This window comes from Carcharodon carcharias, chromosome 16, assembly GCF_017639515.1.
Source record: "Carcharodon carcharias isolate sCarCar2 chromosome 16, sCarCar2.pri, whole genome shotgun sequence".
NCBI classification, from domain to species: domain Eukaryota; kingdom Metazoa; phylum Chordata; class Chondrichthyes; order Lamniformes; family Lamnidae; genus Carcharodon; species Carcharodon carcharias.
The window spans coordinates 87,501,723-87,522,259 of NC_054482.1; the positions used below are offsets into that span (position 1 = coordinate 87,501,723).

Below are 20,537 nucleotides of genomic sequence, written 5' to 3' on the forward strand. Positions count from 1 at the left end.
TTTAAAAAAAAACATCTTTAATAAATCTCGTCAGTTCATTTGTTATCCTTTAGCTTCAATTTCAGCCCAAAGCTTACACAATTGATAACTTCCCAATCCCAGTTCCTTCAACTTGTGTCCTCTCCCTCATAGGCAATCGCAATGCCCTTTCGCCCTTCCACTGCTTTTGACACAGAAGTCTCCCCTAGTTTCTGCTCCAGTCCCTGCCAGCTCCTAGTTGCTAAGAACGAGGCTGTAAAATAAGTAATTTTCATGTCAGTGCTATAGATTGAGGAAGAAGAGAACATAATGAATATGAGTTGGACTAATAGAAGGATTCACATTTATAGAATGTGTGTACATATACACAAATAAATACCCAGATGATGATTAAGGGATGAATCAAATCCAGCAGTTCAGGCAGATTACAATTAGAACCACATATGCATGGGCTGAGCTATACACTCTAATCTAATGAAGGAGTATGTATGGACAATAGCTGGGGCAATGATTATTTTAGCTACTCAGATGACAAGTACTAAATTCCAATATAATATGTTATTCTATTTCCTCAAAGTTCAAAACTGTTCAGAATAAATGATTAAATAGAATTACCTTGATAGTTCAGTTGATAAATGCACACTATACTAGATCAAACAGACTTGGAAGGTCCAAGATTTAAACCTTTTGTGTTCTGAGTCAGGGCTGTAGCTGGATCACAACTACCCTGGACTACATAACTGGCATTAAGCAAGTTCTGTTGGAAAGAGGCATGCTCTAGGTATTGCAAGCATTGAAACATAGGAATTGCAGCCGAGGAAGAGAGCATTTATGTCGGTGTTACCTCCTTGACTGTGAGAGTGCAGTTATCTTAACTAGCACCACATTGTCATAAATAGCTTGCTGACATTCATTGGCTGGCTTACATATGAATTGGATTAGAGGTCCTGTGTCAGGGGAGGTGCTTCACAGGCTGTCAGTTGGTGGTGTTCTTTGAGGACGACATTTTCCCTGCAGACATCAGGAGGTTTAACATGTGCTAATACAGGAACCCACTCAAGCAGTATTGGTTTCAACATTTCAGAAACAATCCTCAATTTCCCAGAGGTGGATATCTACCACAATTATGTGGCAGCTCTGAGCCAGGTTGAACAGCTGAACTCTGTTGTTGGGTTGACCAGGGTGAATGAAGCAGCGTGTAGTGTGTTGACTCTGCTGTTCCAGGTGGTACTCACCAGTTCTGTATGACATTCACTCTCATTTTGACCCACTGAGATAGGACCTCAAAAAAACCCACATACAGGTCTAAAATCCCATAGCCCCTAGTGGAACAGACTACACTCTACAAACTCACAACAGCTCTAGCTCCTGGTTGATTGCAAACATCACCAATTGCAACCTGGTAATTAACCTGAGTGAAGTCCCAGGTTCAATCTTCCATGTAATATCTGGACACATCCAACAGATAAGCCAGGGAAGTTGTGGCCACTTGCTCCACAACATTACAGGAAGGATATAACTGCTCTGGAGAGTGCAGAGGAGATTCACAAGAATGTTGCCAGGGCTTGAAAATTGCAGCTATGAAGAGAGATTGGATAGGCTAGGGTTGTTTTCCTTAGAACAGATGTGGCTAAGGGTGACCTAATTGAAGTGTACAAAATTATGAAGGGCCTAGATAGGGTAGACAGGAAAGACTTGGTTTCCCTAGTTGAGGGCTCAATTACCAAGAGCATAGATTTAAAGTGATTGATAGAAGGATTAGAGAGGACATGAGGAAAACCTTTTTCACCAAGAGGGTGGTGGGCATCTGGAATTCACTGCCTATGTTGGTTGTTGAGGGTGAAATGTTCAACTCATTAAAAAAATTAGTAAAATGAGCGGCTAGTTTCTTTTTTCTCTTTTTGGCTGGTGCAGACATGATGGGCTGAATGGCCTCTTTCTGCACTGTAACTTTTCTATGGTTCTAACTTGTGGCAAAATGCATATGTGCTTTTGTAACTGGAAGGTATACCCCCAATAAGCAAGCAGTTAGAAATCTACAACTTATTGCTATGCCAATTCTGATCTACAGCATGATCAAATCATTTAACTTAATCTGTCTGAAATTTTGATCTCACTGACTTTCTTTAAACTGTGTATGTTTTTTTGGTTTGGCAATAGCTTGGTCTTGTAACTTCACATTTTCTACAGGAAATACAAAAAGATAAGCCGTTTAAATACAAGTCACTGATTTTAACACCTGACTATCATTTCAATAGTAAAATTTGTGAAGTGGCAGTGAAATCAAAGTGTCACAGTTTTCAGTATCTTCTTGGAAACTACTTCTTGTAAATTGGGTTATAATTAGGATCAAAATTTCGCTGCACAGTATAGTTTTCTTAAAAAAGCACAAGCAGAAAACATTTTATTTTACAAAATAGAAGATTATGAAATGCAATGGGCGACAGGTGAGGGGAGGGAGAGGAGGGTGGGTGGAGGTGGTGACTATCCTTTCAGCACTGGAACCCAACATTCAACTCTGGCTAGACTCAAAGCATGAGTTTCTCTTCTCTTTGCCAACTGCAATCAATGCAAAGACCATTTATCCCAGTTCAATCCAGTTCCTAATGAACATCAGTTCATAACAAAACATTGTTCAAAATTCTGCAATGAGTATTTCCACGAGAAAAGCTACATACATAGCTTGTATAGAATTTATAATGTAATATAAGTGCAGTTACCAGTTTGAGTGGGATTATGCCTTTGAGGTCTGAAAACTAGATAAATTATTGGAATAGGTAAATTTGTGTTATTCCTGACTTGGGAGTATTGATTAGATATTGGAAGATGGTTGCAACTTAGAATAAATAAACTAGTGAATACTATTAACAGACAACGTTCCTTTTCCACAATACTTGTGAACCAAACATGCTGTTGATTATCTTTTATTTCCCAGAACAGATCAAATAAAAGATGGACAAGCCGGCTTTTTCTATTACTCTATTCCAGGATATTGAGACACCCGCAGTACATTACAGTACTTTTTTTAATGCTTTACTTGATACAGTGACTTACTTTCACTGTAGCACATCATTTGGAGTAGCAAATAAAAGCCAAGAGAACACAATTCTATTTCAAATTCGCAGTGCAAACATTGGTTTTAAATTTTAACAGATGAAGCAGACTTTCTTTGTCAGGTTCCCAAACTTGGAGACGTTAAATAGCTAAACAAGCTTCTATATTTACTTTTTCACAAGTGGAATCATTGAATGGGAGTCAATGATGGCCAAACATAATTAATATCTGCTCCAAACAGCTCTTCTCCCATAACGCCCTGAAGTAGCTTTACCATCATTTTAGTGGTACCATAGTTCCCTCTCAATTTGGGAGAAGATGGTGGCGTAGTCGTATTGCTACTGGACTAGTAATTCAGAGACGCAGGGCAATGCTCCAGGGACCTGGGTTCGAATCCCACCACAGCAGATGGTGGAATTTGAATTCAACAAAAATCTGGAATTAAAAAATCTAAGGATGACCATGAAATCGTAAAAACCCATCTGGTTCACTAATGCCCTTTAGGGAAGGAAATCTGCTGCCCCTATCTGGTCTGGCCTACATGTGACTCCAGATCCACAGCAATGTAGTTGACTCTTAAATGCCGTCTGAAATGGCCTCACAAGCCACCCAATGGTATCAAACCACTAAAAAGTCAACAATAAGGAATGAAACAGGACAGAACACCTAGCATTGGCCTAGGCACTGGAAATGACAACAGCAAACTCCTGTCGACCCTGCAAAGCATTCCTTACAAAGAACTGGGGGCTTGTGCCAAAATTGGGAGAGCTGTCTCAGACTGGTCTAGCAACGGCCTGACATAGTCATACTCATGGAATCAAAACTTACAGATAACGTCTCAGTTGGAAAGGAGTTGCCCCAGGAATCCTCAACATCGACTCCGGACCACATGAAGTCTCATGGCATCAGGATAAACATGGACAAGGAAACCGCTCGCTGATTACTACGTACTGCCCGCATCCCCCCATCAGCTTCAGCTGATGAATCAATACTCTTCCATGTTGAACAGCTCTTGGAGAAAGCACCGAGTGTGGCAAGGGTGCAGGATGTACTCGGGATGGGCGACTTCAATGTCCATCAGCAAGAGTGGCTCAGTAGCACCACCACAGACTGAGCTGGCCACGTCCTAATGGGCATAGTTGCTAGACTGGACCTGTGGCAGATGGTGAGGGAACCAACAGGAGGGAAAAACATACTTGACCTCATCCTCGCCAATCTGCCAACCACAGATGCAACTGTCCACGACAGTATTGGTAGGATTTACTACTGCACATCCTTGTGGAGGTAGAGTCCTGACTTCAAATTGAGGATACTCTCCATTGTGTTGTGTGGCACTACCACCAAGCTAAACGGGATAGATGTCAAACAGATCTAGTAACTCAAGATTTTTGGGCAAACGTGAGGAGCTGTGGGCCAGCAGCAGAATTAGAATCATAGAGGTCAACAGCACAGGAAAAGGCCCTTCGGCCCATCGAGTCTGCGCCGGTCAAACAAGTACCTAACTATTCCAATCCCATTTTCCAGCACTAGGCCCATAGCTTTGTATGTCATGGCATCGCAAGGTCACATCCAAATACTTCTTAAATGTTATTAGGGTTTCTGCCTCTATCACCCTTTTAGGCAGGGAGTTCCAGATTCCCACCACCCTCTGGGTGAAAAAATTCTTCCTCATATCCACTCTGAACCTCCTGCCCCTTACCTGAAATCTATGCCCCCGGTTATTGATCCCTCCACCAAGGGGAAAAGTTCCTTCCTGTCTACCCTATCTACGCTCCTCAATTTTACACACCTCAATCGTGTCCCCCCTCAATCTCCGCTGCTCCAAGGAAAATGACTCCAGTCTATCCAATCTCTCCTCATAACTAAAAATCTCCAGCCCAGGCAACTTCTTGGTAAATCTCCTCTGCACTCTCTCCAGTGCAATCACATCCTTCCTATAATGTGGATTCCAAAACTGCACACAATACTCTAGCTGTGGTCTAACCAACATTTCATACAGTTCCAACGTAACCTCCCTGCTCTTATATTCTGTGCCTCAGCTAATAAAGGCAAGTATCCCATATGCCTTCTTAACCACCTTATCTACTTGTTCCGCTACCTTGAGGGACCAGTGGACGTGCACACCAAGGTCCCTCTGATCCTCAGGACTTCCCAGGGTCCTACCATTCATCGTGTATTCCTGTGCCTTGTTTGTCCTGTCCAAATGCATTACCTCACACTTATCCGGATTAAATTCCATTTGCCACTGATCAGCCCTTCTATATACTCCTGTAATCTAAGGCTATCCTCCTCACTATTTACCACCCCACCAATTTTCGTGTCATCCGCAAACTTACTGATCAACCCTCCTACATTCAAGTCTAAATTGTTTAAATATACCACACACAGCAAGGGACCCAACACCGATCCCTGTGGAGCCCCACTGGACACAGACATCCAGTCACAAAAACACCCCTCGGCCATCACCCTCTGCTTCCTGCCACTCAGCCAATTCTGGATCCAATTTGCCAAATTGCCTTGGATCCCATGGGCTCCATGTGGGACCTTATCAAAAGCCTTGCTGAAGTCCAAGTAGGCTATGTCAAATGTATTGCCCTCATCTACACACCTGGTCACTTCGGAAAATTCAATCAAATTGGTCAGGCATTACCTCCCCTTAACAAAACCATGCTGACTGTCCTTGATTAATCCCTGCCTCTTCCAGGTGTAGATTACTTCTGTCCCTCAGAATTGCTTCCAATAGTTTCCCCACCACTTAGTTTAGGCTGACTGGCTTGTAGTTCCCTGGTTTATGCCTTCCTCTCTTCTTCAATAACAGTACCATATTGGCTGTCCTCCAGTCCTCTGGCACCTCTCCTGTGGCCAGAGAGGTATAGAAAATTGCCAGCACCCCTGCTTTCTCCTACCTTGCTTTATTCAACAGCCTGGGATACATTTCATCCAGGCCTAGAGATCTATCTACTTTTAAGTCTGCCAGACCACTTAGAACCACCTCCCTTTCTATGCAAATTTCTTTAATTATATCAGTCCTTCTGCCTGATTTCCATGCCCACGTCATCCCTCTCACTTGTGAACACCGACACAAAGCATTCTTTTAGAACCCTGCCTACGTCTTCTGGCTCCACACACAAATTACCACAGGGCCCTACTCTTTCCCTAGTTATCCTCTTACTCTTAATGTACTTATAAAATAACTTTGGATTTTCCTTTATTTTACCTGCCAATGTTTTTTCATGCCCCCTTTTTGCTCTCCTAATTTCCTTTTTAAGTTCCCCCATACACATGCTATACTCCTCTAGGGCTTCTGCTGTTTTGAGCCCTCAATATCTGCCATAAGTCTCCCTTATTCTCTTTATCCAATCCTGTATACCCCTTGACATCCAGAGTTCCCTAGATTTTTTGGTCCCATCCTTTATCTTCACTGGAATATGTTGGCCCTGTACTTTCCCTATTTCCTTCTTGAATGAGTCCCACTGCTCTGATGTAGATTTACCTAAAAGTAGCTGCACCCAGTCCACTCTGGCCAAATCATATCTGATCTTATTAAAATCGGCCTTCCCCCAATTTAGAATTCTGATTTCTGGCCTTGTCCTTTGCCATAACAACCTTGAATCTAACGGAGTTATGATCACCATCTGCAAAACGTTCCCCCACTGATACCTCTACCACCGGCTTCATTCCCTAAAATTAAGTCCAAGACGGCCCCCTCTCTTGTAGGATCTTCTACGTACTGGCTTAAAAGGCTCTCCTGGATGCATTTTAAGAATTCCACTCCCTCTAAAACTTTCACACTGTGACTAAACCAGTTAATGTTAGGGAAGTTGAAATCTCCCCCCCCCGACTATTACTACTCTTATTATTTTTACACTTCTCTGAAATTTGCCTACATACCTGCTCTTCTATTTCTCTCTGCCTGTTTGGGGGCCTATAGTACAATCCCAGCAACGTGATTGCTCCTTTTTTGTTTTTCAGTTCTACCCATATGGCTTCACGTGAAGAGCCTTCTAAGATGTCAGCCCTCCTTACTGCTGTAATTGATTCCTTGATCAATATTGTGATACCCCCTTCTCTTTTACCTCCTTCCCTGTATCGCCTGAAGACCCTATATCCTGGAATATTGAGCTGCCAATCCTGCCCCTCTCTCAACCATTCCTCTGTGACAGCAATGACATCATACTTCCATGTGTTAATTTGTGCCCTCAACTCATCTGCCTTATTTGTCAGATTCCTTGCATTAAAATAAATGCCATCCAACCTTGCCAAATGCCCTTGTGCCTTAACTGGCCTATAATTTCTATGCCTTCCAGACCCACTTGCTCTCTCTTCTAATTTTGGCTGTGCATCTCCCCTTGCTGAACCTCCTCTCAGGATCCCATCCTCCTGCCAAGTTAGTTTAAACCCTCCCCAACAGCACTAGCAAACCTCCCCACAAGGGTGTTGGTCCCATTTCGGTTCAGGTGCAACCCGTCCGCCTTGTACAGGTCCCGTCGCCCCCAGAAATGGTCGCAATGTCCCAGAAAACTAAAGCCCTCCCTCCTATCCAGTCACGCATACAACTGGACTAACCTCCTATTTCTATACTCACTAGCGTGTTGCACCGGAAGTAATTCAGAGATTACAGATCCTGTTTTTTAATCTGATCCTAGCTCCCTAAATTCTGCTTTATACCTATGTCATTGGTACCAATATGTACCATGATCTCTGTCTGTTTGCCCTCCCCCTTTAGAATGCACTGCAGCAGTTCAGTGACATCCTTGACCCTGGCACCAGGGAGGCAACGTACCATCCTGGAGTCACGTCTACGGCCGCAGAAACGTCTGTCTGTTCCCCTTACTATTGAGTCTCCTACCACTATTGCTCTTCTCCTCTTTTTCCTCCTGTCCCCACCCCGTGCAGCTGAGCCACTCACAGTGCCATGAGTGTGGCTGCACTCCCCATATGAACCGTCACTCTCACCCTTTTCCAAAACTGAAAAATGGTTCTCGAGCGAGATGCACCCTGGGGATTTCCTACCTGCCTGACACCTTTCTTCTGACTGATGGTCACCCATTCCCTCTCTGTCAGTACTTCCGTAAGCTGTGGGGTGACCACGTCTTAAAACATGCTACCCACGAAACTCTCAGCCTTGCGGATGCATCTCAGTGCCTCCAGCTGCTGCTCAAATTCTGAAACTCGGAGCTCGGGTAGCTGCAGCTCATGGCACTTCCTGCACACGTGGTCGGTCAGAGCGAAAGGAGCAGCTAGGATTTTGCACATGTTGCAGGCGGTACATAACACGGGACTGAGCTCCCTGCTATGCCTCTAGTTGAAAAAGAGGAACCCTTACTTTAAGTTAAATACAGTAAAAAAAAGTTAAATTATTTATGTACTTTAAATAAAAACTAGAATTCTTACCTTTCCTTAATTTAATTACGCTCAACCACAACCTGTAACCTCATGGCCCGGCATATCCCCCACTCTACCATTACCAGCCAGCCAAGGGATCAACCTTGGCTCAATGAAGGGGGTAGGAGGGCATGCCAGGAGCAGAACCAGGCATACTTAAAAATGAGCTGTCAACCTGGTGAAGCTACAATTCAAGACTACTTGCATGCCAAACTGCATAAGCAGCAAGCGATAGTCAGAGCTAAGCAGTTCCACAAGCAATGGATCAAACCTAAGCTCTGCAGTCCTGCCAGATCCAGTTGTGAATGGTGGAGGACAATTAAACAACTCACTGGAGGAGGCAACCTCAATGTTAGGGGCACCTATCACATCAGCACAAAAGATATCTCCACCTCCAACAAGAGAGAATCTAACCATTGTTCCTTGACATTCAATGGCATTACCATCGCTGAATCCCCGCCTATCAATATCCTGGTGTTATCATTGACCAGAAACTGAACTGGACTAGCCATATAAATACTGTGGCTACAAGAGCAAGTCAGAGGCTAGAAATCCTGTGGTGAGTAACTCACCTCCTGACTCCCCAAAGCCTATCCACCATCTACTTGGCACAGGTCATGGATGTGATGGAATACTCTCCACTTGCATAGATGAGCGCATCTCCAAAAACACTCAAGAAGCTTGACACCGCCCAGGACAAAGCAACCTGTGTGACTGGCACCCCACCCACAAACATTCACTTCCTCCATCACCGACGCACAGTAGCAGCAGGGTGTACCATCTACAAGATACACTGCAGGAATTCACCAAGGCTTCTCAGATAGCACCTTCCAAACCCACGACCACTACCATCTGGAAGGGCAGGAGCAGCAGATTCATGGGAACAACACCACCTGCAAGTTCCCCTCCTCACCATCCTGACTTGGAAATATATCGCCATTTCTTCACTGTTGCTGAGTCAAAATCCCTGAACTCCCTCCCTAACCGCACTGTGAGTGTACCTACACCACATGGACCTCAGTGGTTCAAGAAGGCAACTCACCACCACCTTCTCAAGGGCAATTAGGGATGGGCAATAAATGCTGGCCTAGCCAGTAATGCCCCTGTCCCATGAATGAATAAAAAAATGTAACAGGTATAGGCCAGTCCAAAGTTGAGCAAATAAGATGGTTAAGTGACCAGAGTACCACGCAGAACAAACGGTTTTGGGTTGCTGAACAGTGTATCCAGCATGTGGGTTTCCCCACATGCTACATAACTGCCAGATGCCATTCCATAATAAAAAGGGATAAGACAAGATACCTTTGTCAATTCATGCCCCACTTTGATATTCAATCTTTAAAATTTAAGTATTAGGATTTATACCTGCTGAATGTGACTGGGTGATTGCTAAAGTATCATTCCTGTGGATCAGAGATGTGCTTGATGCTTTGTTCTGCCACTCTGACTTTAGCAAGTGTGTTGCACGCAGGGCTCCAGTTACGAGAGAGACATCAGTCTCCTCACCATTGAAGGCCTCATCTGGAAATTCAACATGGCAGCAAGCACCTGTGAAGGAGAACAGGAGAACATTGTGATATATAAGAAGGGTTATGTTAGTTAATTGCAACCTAGCCTACATGCAAGATTTGATAGTTAGATTACACCACTATGAATTACAAATGCAAAATTCACTGTGGGGCCTCGCAAGGGGAGAACTGAGGATAAAGGAGAGAGGAAATGAGGGGATAAAATCATGTCACTTTCAATTAAAAGATATTGACATAGCCAAGTTCCAATTATACACTCACACTTCACCAATGTTCACATGCAGCCAAACGCACCTGGAAGCAAGTCCCTGAAGTCAGTAATGTACTCTCCGGTCCATTCCCTTGCTTGATTGCAAGCAACCTCCATCTCGAATGGTGTTATAACTGGCCTATAAAACTCACTGGAATCCAGCAGAGAGTTTTCTGGACAGGCTACAAGTACATATATATCCACCTCCATGAAATTAGCTAACTTGGCAGCATTCAGTTTACCCATTACAAAGGTGTAGCTTTTCTTGCCAGCCTGCTTGACAATTGACTTAAGATGTCCAATAGTAGAAAGATAGTCAGCGACACCAAGAGTCCCCACTAAAATTCCTACAACATGAGCATCCTTGGCTCTTTCAATCATGTAGTATCGCTTCATTAAAGCCCTGTTAACATTCAGTGTTTCCCGTCTCCCAGCCCCTTTCACTGGATCAAAGGAGCAAAAGGAACATTGATTCCATGTCATCATAAAGTTAGTCAATGTCAGGCTTTCCTGTCCAATGTAGAACATGCCGTAGTCTTTCACATCACTATTGGCACTGATGGTGAAGTGTCGGCCAAACTTAGAAATAACTTGATGATTGCATACATTGCTGCAGGATCTGAAGGTAGAACAGGAATCAACATCACCTCCACTGTGAAAACCATCAGTCCCGCATGGATCAGTTGCTTCATTTTGGCCACTGTAAATCATTGAAACAACAAGGTTTTCATACTCTGAGTGAAGAAGTTGCTGTAGTTCTTCTAAAAAAAGACCAAACAAATGCCTTAAAAAGGACGTCGTAATGGATAGTTATATAAAGCAAGAGGTTGGGAACTAAAGGCCTATAATCCTTGCATCCCACGTGTAGAAACAAGGGGAAGGGGGAGAAAGTAAAAGTACAATCCATCTTTTTAAAGCAATCACACTGCAAAAGTCATTTAAGTTCCTACAGTGATCATTTTTTAGTTAAATTCTCACAGGACTGTCCTGAATTATGAATTTCTTCCTGGACAGCTCATAACTTCCAGTCAGCATAGGGGATTCAATCCTGACAATCCCAAAGACTGGGATTTGCAACCAAGTCCAGAACAATGGTTCTCACTTAAAGTCCCTTTTCTAATTGTATAGCGTGAGAGAAACAAGTGTACAGCATAAAATGAAGGAATAAAGCGGAAAAGCTCTTACCAACTACATACGAGTAGATGACATCACACAGGATTATAACATGGGTATACTTGTCTGGATACAGGACTCGGAAGGAGGCAGCACACTGATGCACATCCACTGGTTTTTGTCCAAACACATACATAACCGGGAGTCTTCTGGAAGGACTGAGGCATGCTCTTCCATAATGTACTATACTGTCAGCTTCAAGGTGCTCAGCAGCAACTTCATCTACACAGCAGCTGCACAATAGACAAGAGATTTTCAGGGAAATTTTGGAATATGTCTGAATGTGAACTGCACACCACGAAGAAAATTTATTTGCAAGTACAGTAGCTTAGTGATTATGGTATCGGACCAGTAACTGAAAAGTCATGAGTTGAAATCCTACCATGGAAAATTGTGATTCAACAAATCTAGTAATTTGTCAACTATGGTGGCCATGAAAACTGCTGCACTATTGTGAAAACTTAATTGATGTCTTTTAGGGTACAGAACTTGCCAACCATGTCCAGTTCATCAATGCACAAATTCAACTCCACATTAAGTGATTGACTCTTAATGCCCTTGGATTAACTAGAAATGGACAATTAATACTGTCTTGCCCAATATTCCCCACATTCCAAAAGACGAAGATATTGTATTTTGACACAAAGTGCAATCCAAATTTGTGATGCATAAGTACTCAGTCTTAATATCTGTCATTAAAAATAATTCTAGCTTTGAATTTCGGTTGGCCATGGAAGGACAAAAAATGTGATAGATTCTCTGCTTTTTTAGATTTTCTCAAGGCACACACTATTCCTTGACTACTAGAAGCTTCAGGTAACTCACATTTTAATTCTTCTTTCTTTTTGGAATGCCCCTAACTTCTATTCTCTACTTCTCCAAACAGCATAGTAGATATTGCATATTTATGTATGGAGAATTAGAGGCAAGAACCCATGTCCTATTGCTCTGTGAAACATTAAGATTAAAATACAACACTGCCACCATTTTTTGCTTTATAATGTTTGGCTGCTAGCATTTGCCCAAATAGAAACCACATGAATAGTGTCCGTTATCTTAATTATGACTCAAACCATTAAGTTAGAAAAGGTAAAAACAAAAAAACTGCGGATGCTGGAAATCCAAAACAAAAACAGAATTACCTGGAAAAACTCAGCAGGTCTGGCAGCATCGGCGGAGAAGAAAAGAGTTGACGTTTCGAGTCCTCATGACCCTTCAACAGAACTTGCGTTCGAGTCCAAGAAAGAGTTGAAATATAAGCTGGTTTAAGGTGTGTGTGTGTGTGGGGGGGGCGGAGAGATAGAGAGACAGAGAGGTGGAGGGGGGGAGTTGGTGTGGTTGTAGGGACAAACAAGCAGTGATAGAAGCAGATCATCAAAAGATGTCAACGACAATAGTACAATAGAACACATAGGTGTTAAAGTTAAAGTTGGTGATATTATCTAAACGAATGTGCTAATTAAGAATGGATGGTAGGGCACTCAAGGTATAGCTCTAGTGGGGGGTTTTTTTTTATATAATGGAAATAGGTGGGAAAAGGAAAATCTATATAATTTATTGGGAAAAAAAAGGGAAGGGGGAAACAGAAAGGGGGTGGGGATGGGGGAGGGAGCTTACGACCTAAAGTTGTTGAATTCAATATTCAGTCCGGAAGGCTGTAAAGTCCCTAGTCGGAAGATGAGGTGTTGTTCCTCCAGTTTGCGTTGGGCTTCACTGGAACAATGCAGCAAGCCAAGGACAGACATGTGGGCAAGAGAGCAGGGTGGAGTGTTGAAATGGCAAGCGACAGGGAGGTTTGGGTCATTCTTGCGGACAGACTGCAGGTGTTCTGCAAAGCGGTCGCCCAGTTTACGTTTGGTCTCTCCAATGTAGAGGAGACCACATTGGGAGCAACGAATGCAGTAGACTAAGTTGGGGGAAATGCAAGTGAAATGCTGCTTCACTTGAAAGGAGTGTTTGGGTCCTTGGACGGTGAGGAGAGAGGAAGTGTCGTAAGCTCCCTCCCCCATCCCCACCCCCTTTCTGTTTCCCCCTTCCCTTTTTTTTCCCAATAAATTATATAGATTTTCCTTTTCCCACCTATTTCCATTATATAAAAAAAAACCCCGCTAGAGCTATACATTGAGTGCCCTACCATCCATTCTTAATTAGCACATTCGTTTAGATAATATCACCAACTTTAACACCTATGTGTTCTATTGTACTATTGTCGTTGACATCTTTTGATGATCTGCTTCTATCACTGCTTGTTTGTCCCTACAACCACACCGCCCCCCCCCCACCCCCCCACCCCCCACCCCTCTGTCTCTCTATCTCTCCGCCCCCCACACACACACCTTAAACCAGCTTATATTTCAACTCTTTCTTGGACTCGAACGCAAGTTCTGTTGAAGGGTCATGAGGACTCGAAACGTCAACTCTTTTCTTCTCCGCCGATGCTGCCAGACCTGCTGAGTTTTTCCAAGTTAGAAAAGGTGTCTGCTATCACTTTCCATATTACTCAGTCCAGGCTAGATTCAACCTAACCTTCTAAAAAGGTGAAAGATCAGTATGTCCATACTACTTAATTTCTAGAGTACCACCAGCAGCACAATATACTATAGCAATCTTGGTCTAATATATCACCTGCTACAATAAAAGTAAATTTTGCACTGTAGCAACTTTTGCAATTACCCAAATTACAATGAATGTTTCAATCCAATAGAACAGTTAAATATTTTATTCTTACAAATGCAGCATTCACGACAGATGTACAATTTATCCCTCACAGAAAGAAACCCAGTTAAGATACCAACTCCAGTGAAGCTTAATGCTCATTGTTCAGAAACAAATTGTAGTAAGCAGCCAATATCAAATTTATTCATACCTGCCATATGATGTGTCACCCAATATGAAAAGCTTGGCTGTGGTGTTTTTCTCCAGTTTTGATACAATGGCAGGAGCATCTGTGAGAAGTTCATCAGGAAACTGAAGAGCCACCTGTGGGTATTGAAATATTTTCAGCCTGCTCCCAGACATCAGCAAACACCTATGTAACAGCCATTAGGAAGTGCACACCAATAGCACTCTGAAGAACAAGTTGATTGCTTTCTGATCTATCTTCCTTCCCTTACAATGGATCACAGGAGGTTACATATCTGTGCCTACAATCTGCTCCTGCTCTTAGTCCCTGCTTCTAGGGGTGTCAGATTTAAAGCCTCCCCACAAAAAGAGGGAATGAAATTATGTACAGTGCCAAGGGATACAAACCTTTTTGAAGCCACGATCTGTGATGAAGCTGCAGGTCTTCTCAATTTCATACACAACATCAATCTCCCTAAAGCTGGTTCTATTGGTCTTTTCAAGAACATCTATGGACCGCTGAATTGTCTTAGAACCATCATCACTGAATGCTGTAGCCATGACGACCCAACTAAAAGAAAAAAGATGTCAACAACATTCAGCAAGTTTCCCATTGTTAATTAGTTTGCCTCAAAAGGTTCCAAATTTCATAGAAAACATTGCATCAAACTGCCAGTGGTTGTGGGCAGTTGTATACATATTCAGACTTGCTTTCAGCATCATTCACGTTTTCTTCCCTACTAACAAACTGGTCAATGAACATCCTTTAGACATTAACAAATAATTGGTAAGTTAATTAAAATGGAAAATATTGTCACCTAATTCTTTCTTATAAAAGGAGATATTGGCACCATCATCTCAATTTTCTCCCATTTTGTTTTTATGCTTTAAAACAGTTGTTACAGCTAGCATGGTAGAAGACTGGCTCAGAACTAGTTAATAACATTCCACATTAACTCTGTTTTTTGGTTGGGTTTATTAATATCTCCCAATTGCCCACTGAATGCAAAGAATAAAAAGAAATTCCATCCAGATAATGGGATGTTTCAGCCAATTAGCATGGTTAACTAAACAGTTTACCTTTAAAATAAGTCACAAATCTTTGACCCATGAACATTCTTGAAATGCAAAGGTTTTTGAACATGGCCTAGAATAAAAATAGAGCCTTTGCTTTGAGGAGGGAACAAAGTGAGATAAAACAAAAAAATTCAATGCCTATTGTAATAACAAAGTAAAAAAAGGCCACTGTTCTGTTGTACATTTCTTTCAAACTCCCCTTACCAATGTAATAAATGTGATTCAACTCAAGATATCAACCTAAATGTATTCTAAAGCTAAAGTGCTCTCTAGTGGCAGTGAAATGCAAAATATTTAAAATACACTGCCTACTTATCATTCAGGATCAGATTGCAACACTTTAGAATAGTTTAAGAGTTCAGATACAGTAGAACCTTTAAAAGTCAAAAATTGAATGTAATGGGGGGAGCTGGTCATGAAATAATTATAATTTTTCTGGCCAAAGTGCATCATACTTTGCACTTGGTATGCAGACTCCTTACAGTTTAAACAGTCACAATAAGTCTATGCTTGCAGGTTAGCTTCTCCACCAGTTTTACATGAGTACATAAATTTATTGTACAATTGTTCCTACGTGCACTAAAACAAAAGTGATCCCAGGCTATCGTATCTCACATCCACTTTTCACTACGGATCAGAATACTGACCAATCACAAGGCAGGATAGAGCAGCACTTCTTCCAAACACCATTCACTGTGAAGGCGATAACAGATGTGTGTGACATTTAACAGAATATCTATGAATCAAGGTGAGCATTATGTGATAGGATTCAGAGCAGGTTAGATGGGAAGAAGAGGAACTTAGGAATAGAGTTAAATGAGCATTTGAACAGATTGGTCAGCATCATTAATGGCTATAAGATTATGGGTCTTTTAGCATATAGTTATATTGCTGAACTAATCATCCACAAGCCTGGAGGAACAATCCAGAAAACGCATCAAATCAAATCACAACATGGCAACTGAAGAATTTGAAATCATCTATTCAGCCTAACCACATAAAGAGGCTAATATCCCATTGACTTTCTGCACAGACATTGGATAGAAACTGAAGCCAAATACAAGCCCAGCTGTTTTCTCGCTGCACCACAGACTGTGGAATCTGGCCCCCAACGTACACGATTAAATGGTACAGCAGACCATCATATCAATGTGCAATGATTTGGAGGAGCGGGCAGTGAGTACTGAAAGTCCAGAACACTGTCTGAGAGTGTGATGGAGGTAGGCTCAATTGAATTAGACGGTTACCTGAAAAGGAAGAATGTGCAGGGTTACAGTGAGAAGACAGGAGAATGGCATCTGGTGAACTGCTCACTCGGACAGCCAGTTCAGGCACGATGGGCTGAACAGCCTCCTTCTGCTCTTTAACCATTCTGTACAGTATGACTCATTCGAATCACATGGCGACCAAAGAGAAGAAGGAAAAAACAAAAAAACTGCGGATGCTGGAAATCCAAAACAAAAAAACAGAATTACCTGGAAAAACTCAGCAGGTCTGGCAGCATCGGCGGAGAAGCAGAGTTGACGTTTCGAGTCCTCATGACCCTTCAACAGAACTTGAGTTCGAGTCCAAGAAAGAGTTGAAATATAAGCTGGTTTAAGGTGTGTGTGCGGGGGGGGGGGGGGGGGGGGGCGGAGAGAGAGAGAGAGAGAGAGAGAGAGAGAAGTGGAGTGGGGGTGTGGTTGTAGGGACAAACAAGCAGTGATAGAAGCAGATCATCAAAAGATGTCAACAACAATAGAACAAAAGAACACATAGGTGTTAAAGTTAAAGTTGGTGATATTATCTAAACAAATGTGCTAATTAAGAATGGATGGCAGGGCACTCAAGGTATAGCTCTAGTGGGGGTGGGGAGAGCATAAAAGATTTAAAATTTTTTTTTTTTTAAAATAATGGAAATAGGTGGGAAAAGGAAAATCTATATAATTTATTGGGAAAAAAAAAGGAAGGGGGAAACAGAAAAGGGGCTGGGGATGGGGGAGGGTGCTCACGACCTAAAGTTGTTAAATTCAATATTCAGTCCAGAAGGCTGTAAAGTGCCTAGTCGGAAGATGAGGTGCTGTTCCTCCAGTTTGCGTTGGGCTTCACTGGAACAATGCAGCAAGCCAAGGACAGAAGGCACTTTACAGCCTTCCGGACTGAATATTGAATTCAACAACTTTAGGTCGTGAGCTCCCTTCCCCATCCCCTTTCTGTTGCCCCCTTCCTTTTTTTTCCAATAAATTATATAGATTTTCCTTTTCCCACCTATTTCCATTATTTTTAAAAAAAAATTTAAATCTTTTATGCTCTCCCCACCCCCACTAGAGCTATACCTTGAGTGCCCTGCCATCCATTCTTAATTAGCACATTCGTTTAGATAATATCACCAACTTTAACACCTATGTGTTCTTTTGTTCTGTTGTTTGTGACATCTTTTGATGATCTGCTTCTATCACTGCTTGTTTGTCCCTACAACCACACGACCCCCCTCCAATTCTCTCTCTCTCTGCCCCCCACACACACACCTTAAACCAGCTTATATTTCAACTCTTTCTTGGACTCGAACTCAAGTTCTGTCGAAGGGTCATGAGGACTCAAAACGTCAACTCTTTTCTTCTCCGCCGATGCTGCCAGACCTGCTGAGTTTTTCCAGGTAATTCTGTTTTTGTTTTTGTTTTGGATTTCCAGCATCCGCAGTTTTTTTGTTTTTATCTCTGTGTTTAATTGACTGCCGCTGCTCGTCAAGAAATGCCTACTTCCTTGAAGAAGTTATGTTCTTTTCTGCGACAAGATTTCCGTTCCTCTCTTTTGCCCTGCTCACCTTCCTTGCTTTCCATTTCCCTCCTGGTGTTTGACAAGGTGTTTACTAAATCCCGCTTTCACAGACATATCTCCTTTCTCAGTGACTGTCTTCATCTCCGACTTACCCCACGTGGATTTCAACTGAAATTCCACCCCTCATGTTTCGAACCCACCCAGGATTACAGGTATCTCCGGGACATAAAACGTTTCTCGGACTGCTGTTCCCGTCACATTCTGAAATCCACACTCAGTGCCATGCGCCGCCATATGAACACACTCGACCTCTCCCTCCAGCAGCACCGCCATACCCTTTTTCAAAGCTGCGCGTGCCCCCAGTTTCATTTTATCCTTCGGCTCATCCGACACCTCAACAAGAAACTTTTTCTCTTTCTCTCAAGTGCTAAGGAACGCAAGCTCCAACAACTCATCAACACCAACACCCATCTAGGACCCTCCAACCCTGCCTGTCCCTCCGTCCCCACCCCATCTTCCAATCCCAACCCCAGCCGTGTATTCACTAAACCCCCTGACCTTCCCCTCTCCGATGCTGAACGTTCAGTGCTCAGCAAGGGACTTAGTTTCATACCCTTACGCCCTCACCTCAATGAATTTCGGGCTCGGCATGATGCTGAACTCTTCTTCCGCCGTCTTCGTCTCCGGGCTCACTTCTTTGGGCAGGAGTCCTCTCCCAGTTCAACGGATCCTTTTACCCATATCCAATATTCTCCCTCCACCTGGACCCCTCCCTCTGGATTCTTACCTTCTCTTGATCTTTTCATTGAGAACTGTCGGCGCGACATTAGTCGTCTCAATTTCTCTGCTCCTCTCACCCATTCTAACCTGTCTCTCTCTGAACTTACTGCACTCCATTCTCTCAGGTCCAACCCTGACATTGTCATCAAACCTGCTGACAAGGGTGGTGCTGTTGTTGTCTGGCGCACTGACCTCTACTTCGCGGAGGCTGAGCGTCAACTCGCAGACACTTCCTCCTACCTCTCCCTGGACCATGACCCCACCACTGAACATCAAGCCATTGTTTCCAGGACTGTCAGTGACCTCATCTCCTCTGGGGATCTCCTTCCCACAGCTTCCAACCTGACAGTCGCCCAACCTCAGACGGCCCGCTTCTATCTCCTAACCAAAATCCACAAACAGAACTGCCCCGGTAGACCGATCGTCTCAGCTTGCTCCTGCCCCACAGAACTCATTTCTCGTTATCTTGACTCCCTTCTCTCTCCCCTTGTCCAGTCCCTTCCCACCTACATCCGTGATTCCTCTGACACCTTACGTCACATCAACAATTTCCAGTTCCCTGGCCCCAACCGCTTCCTCTTTACCATGGACGTCCAATCCCTCTACACCTCCATCCCCCACCAGGATGGTCTGAGGGTCCTTAGCTTCTTCCTCGAACAGAGGCCCGAACAATCCCCATCCACCACTACTCTCCTCCATCTGGCTGAACTTGTTCTCACGCTGAACAATTTCTCCTTCAACTCCTCTCACTTCCTCCAAATAAAAGGTGTGGCTATGGGTCCCTGCATGGGTCCCAGCTATGCCTGTCTCTTTATGGGGTATGTGGAACATTCCTTGTTCCAGTCCTACTCCGGCCCCCTTCCACAACTCTTTCTCCGGTGCATCGATGATTACTTCGGTGCCGCTTCATGCTCTCATCGGGACTTGGAAAAATTTATTAATTTTGCTTCCAATCTCCACCCCTCCATCATTTTCACGTGGTCCATCTCTGACACTTCCCTTCCCTTCCTTGACCTCTCTGTCTCAATCTCTGGTGATAGACTGTCCACCAATATCCATTACAAACCCACCGACTCCCACAGCTATCTCGACTACAGCTCCTCGCACCCCGCTTCCTGTAAGGACTCCATCCCATTCTCTCAGTTCCTTCGCCTCCGTCGCATCTGTTCCGATGATGCTACCTTCAAAAACAGTTCCTCTGACATGTCCTCCTTCTTCCTTAACCGAGGTTTTCCACCCACGGTCGTTGAAAGGGCCCTCAACCGTGTCCGGCCCATCTCCAGCGCATCCGCCCTCACGCCTTCTCCTCCCTCTCAGAAACATGATAGGGTCCCCCTTGTCCTCACTTATCACCCCACCAGCCTCCGCATTCAAAGGATCATCCTCCGCCATTTCCGCCAACTCCAGCATGATGCCACCACCAAACACATCTTCCCTTCACCCCCACTATCGGCATTCCGTAGGGATCGCTCCCTCCGGGACACCCTGGTCCACTCCTCCATCACCTCCTACTCCTCAACCCCCTCCTATGGCACCACCCCATGCCCATGCAAAAGATGCAACACCTGCCCCTTCACTTCCTCTCTCCTCACCGTCCAAGGACCCAAACACTCCTTTCAAGTGAAGCAGCATTTCTCTTGCATTTCCCCCAACTTAGTCTACTGCATTCATTGCTCCCAATGTGGTCTCCTCTACATTGGAGAGACCAAACG

At 43.6% G+C, this 20,537-nt stretch overlaps 1 protein-coding gene across 5 annotated transcripts in view; it reads right to left on the bottom strand.

Annotated features, from left to right (window-relative positions):
- The window catches only part of dph2 (diphthamide biosynthesis 2), a 21,564-nt gene continuing 1,027 nt past the window's right edge, over positions 1 to 20,537 (bottom strand). For 3 of the 5 annotated variants that reach the window (XM_041208977.1, XM_041208976.1, XM_041208978.1), the window contains exons 2-7: positions 14,620 to 14,782; positions 14,237 to 14,349; positions 11,383 to 11,603; positions 10,242 to 10,958; positions 9,784 to 9,966; positions 1 to 232 (exon numbers count right to left, since the gene is read on the bottom strand). In XM_041208977.1, coding sequence (XP_041064911.1) covers positions 108 to 232; positions 9,784 to 9,966; positions 10,242 to 10,958; positions 11,383 to 11,603; positions 14,237 to 14,349; positions 14,620 to 14,772 — 1,512 coding nt within the window. In that variant the 5' untranslated portion in view covers positions 14,773 to 14,782 and the 3' untranslated portion in view covers positions 1 to 107. Of the gene's footprint in view, positions 233 to 9,783; positions 9,967 to 10,241; positions 10,959 to 11,382; positions 11,604 to 14,236; positions 14,350 to 14,619; positions 14,783 to 16,535; positions 16,656 to 20,537 lie in introns of those variants that run through there. The other 2 variants (XM_041208979.1, XM_041208980.1) reach the window with 2 other exon arrangements.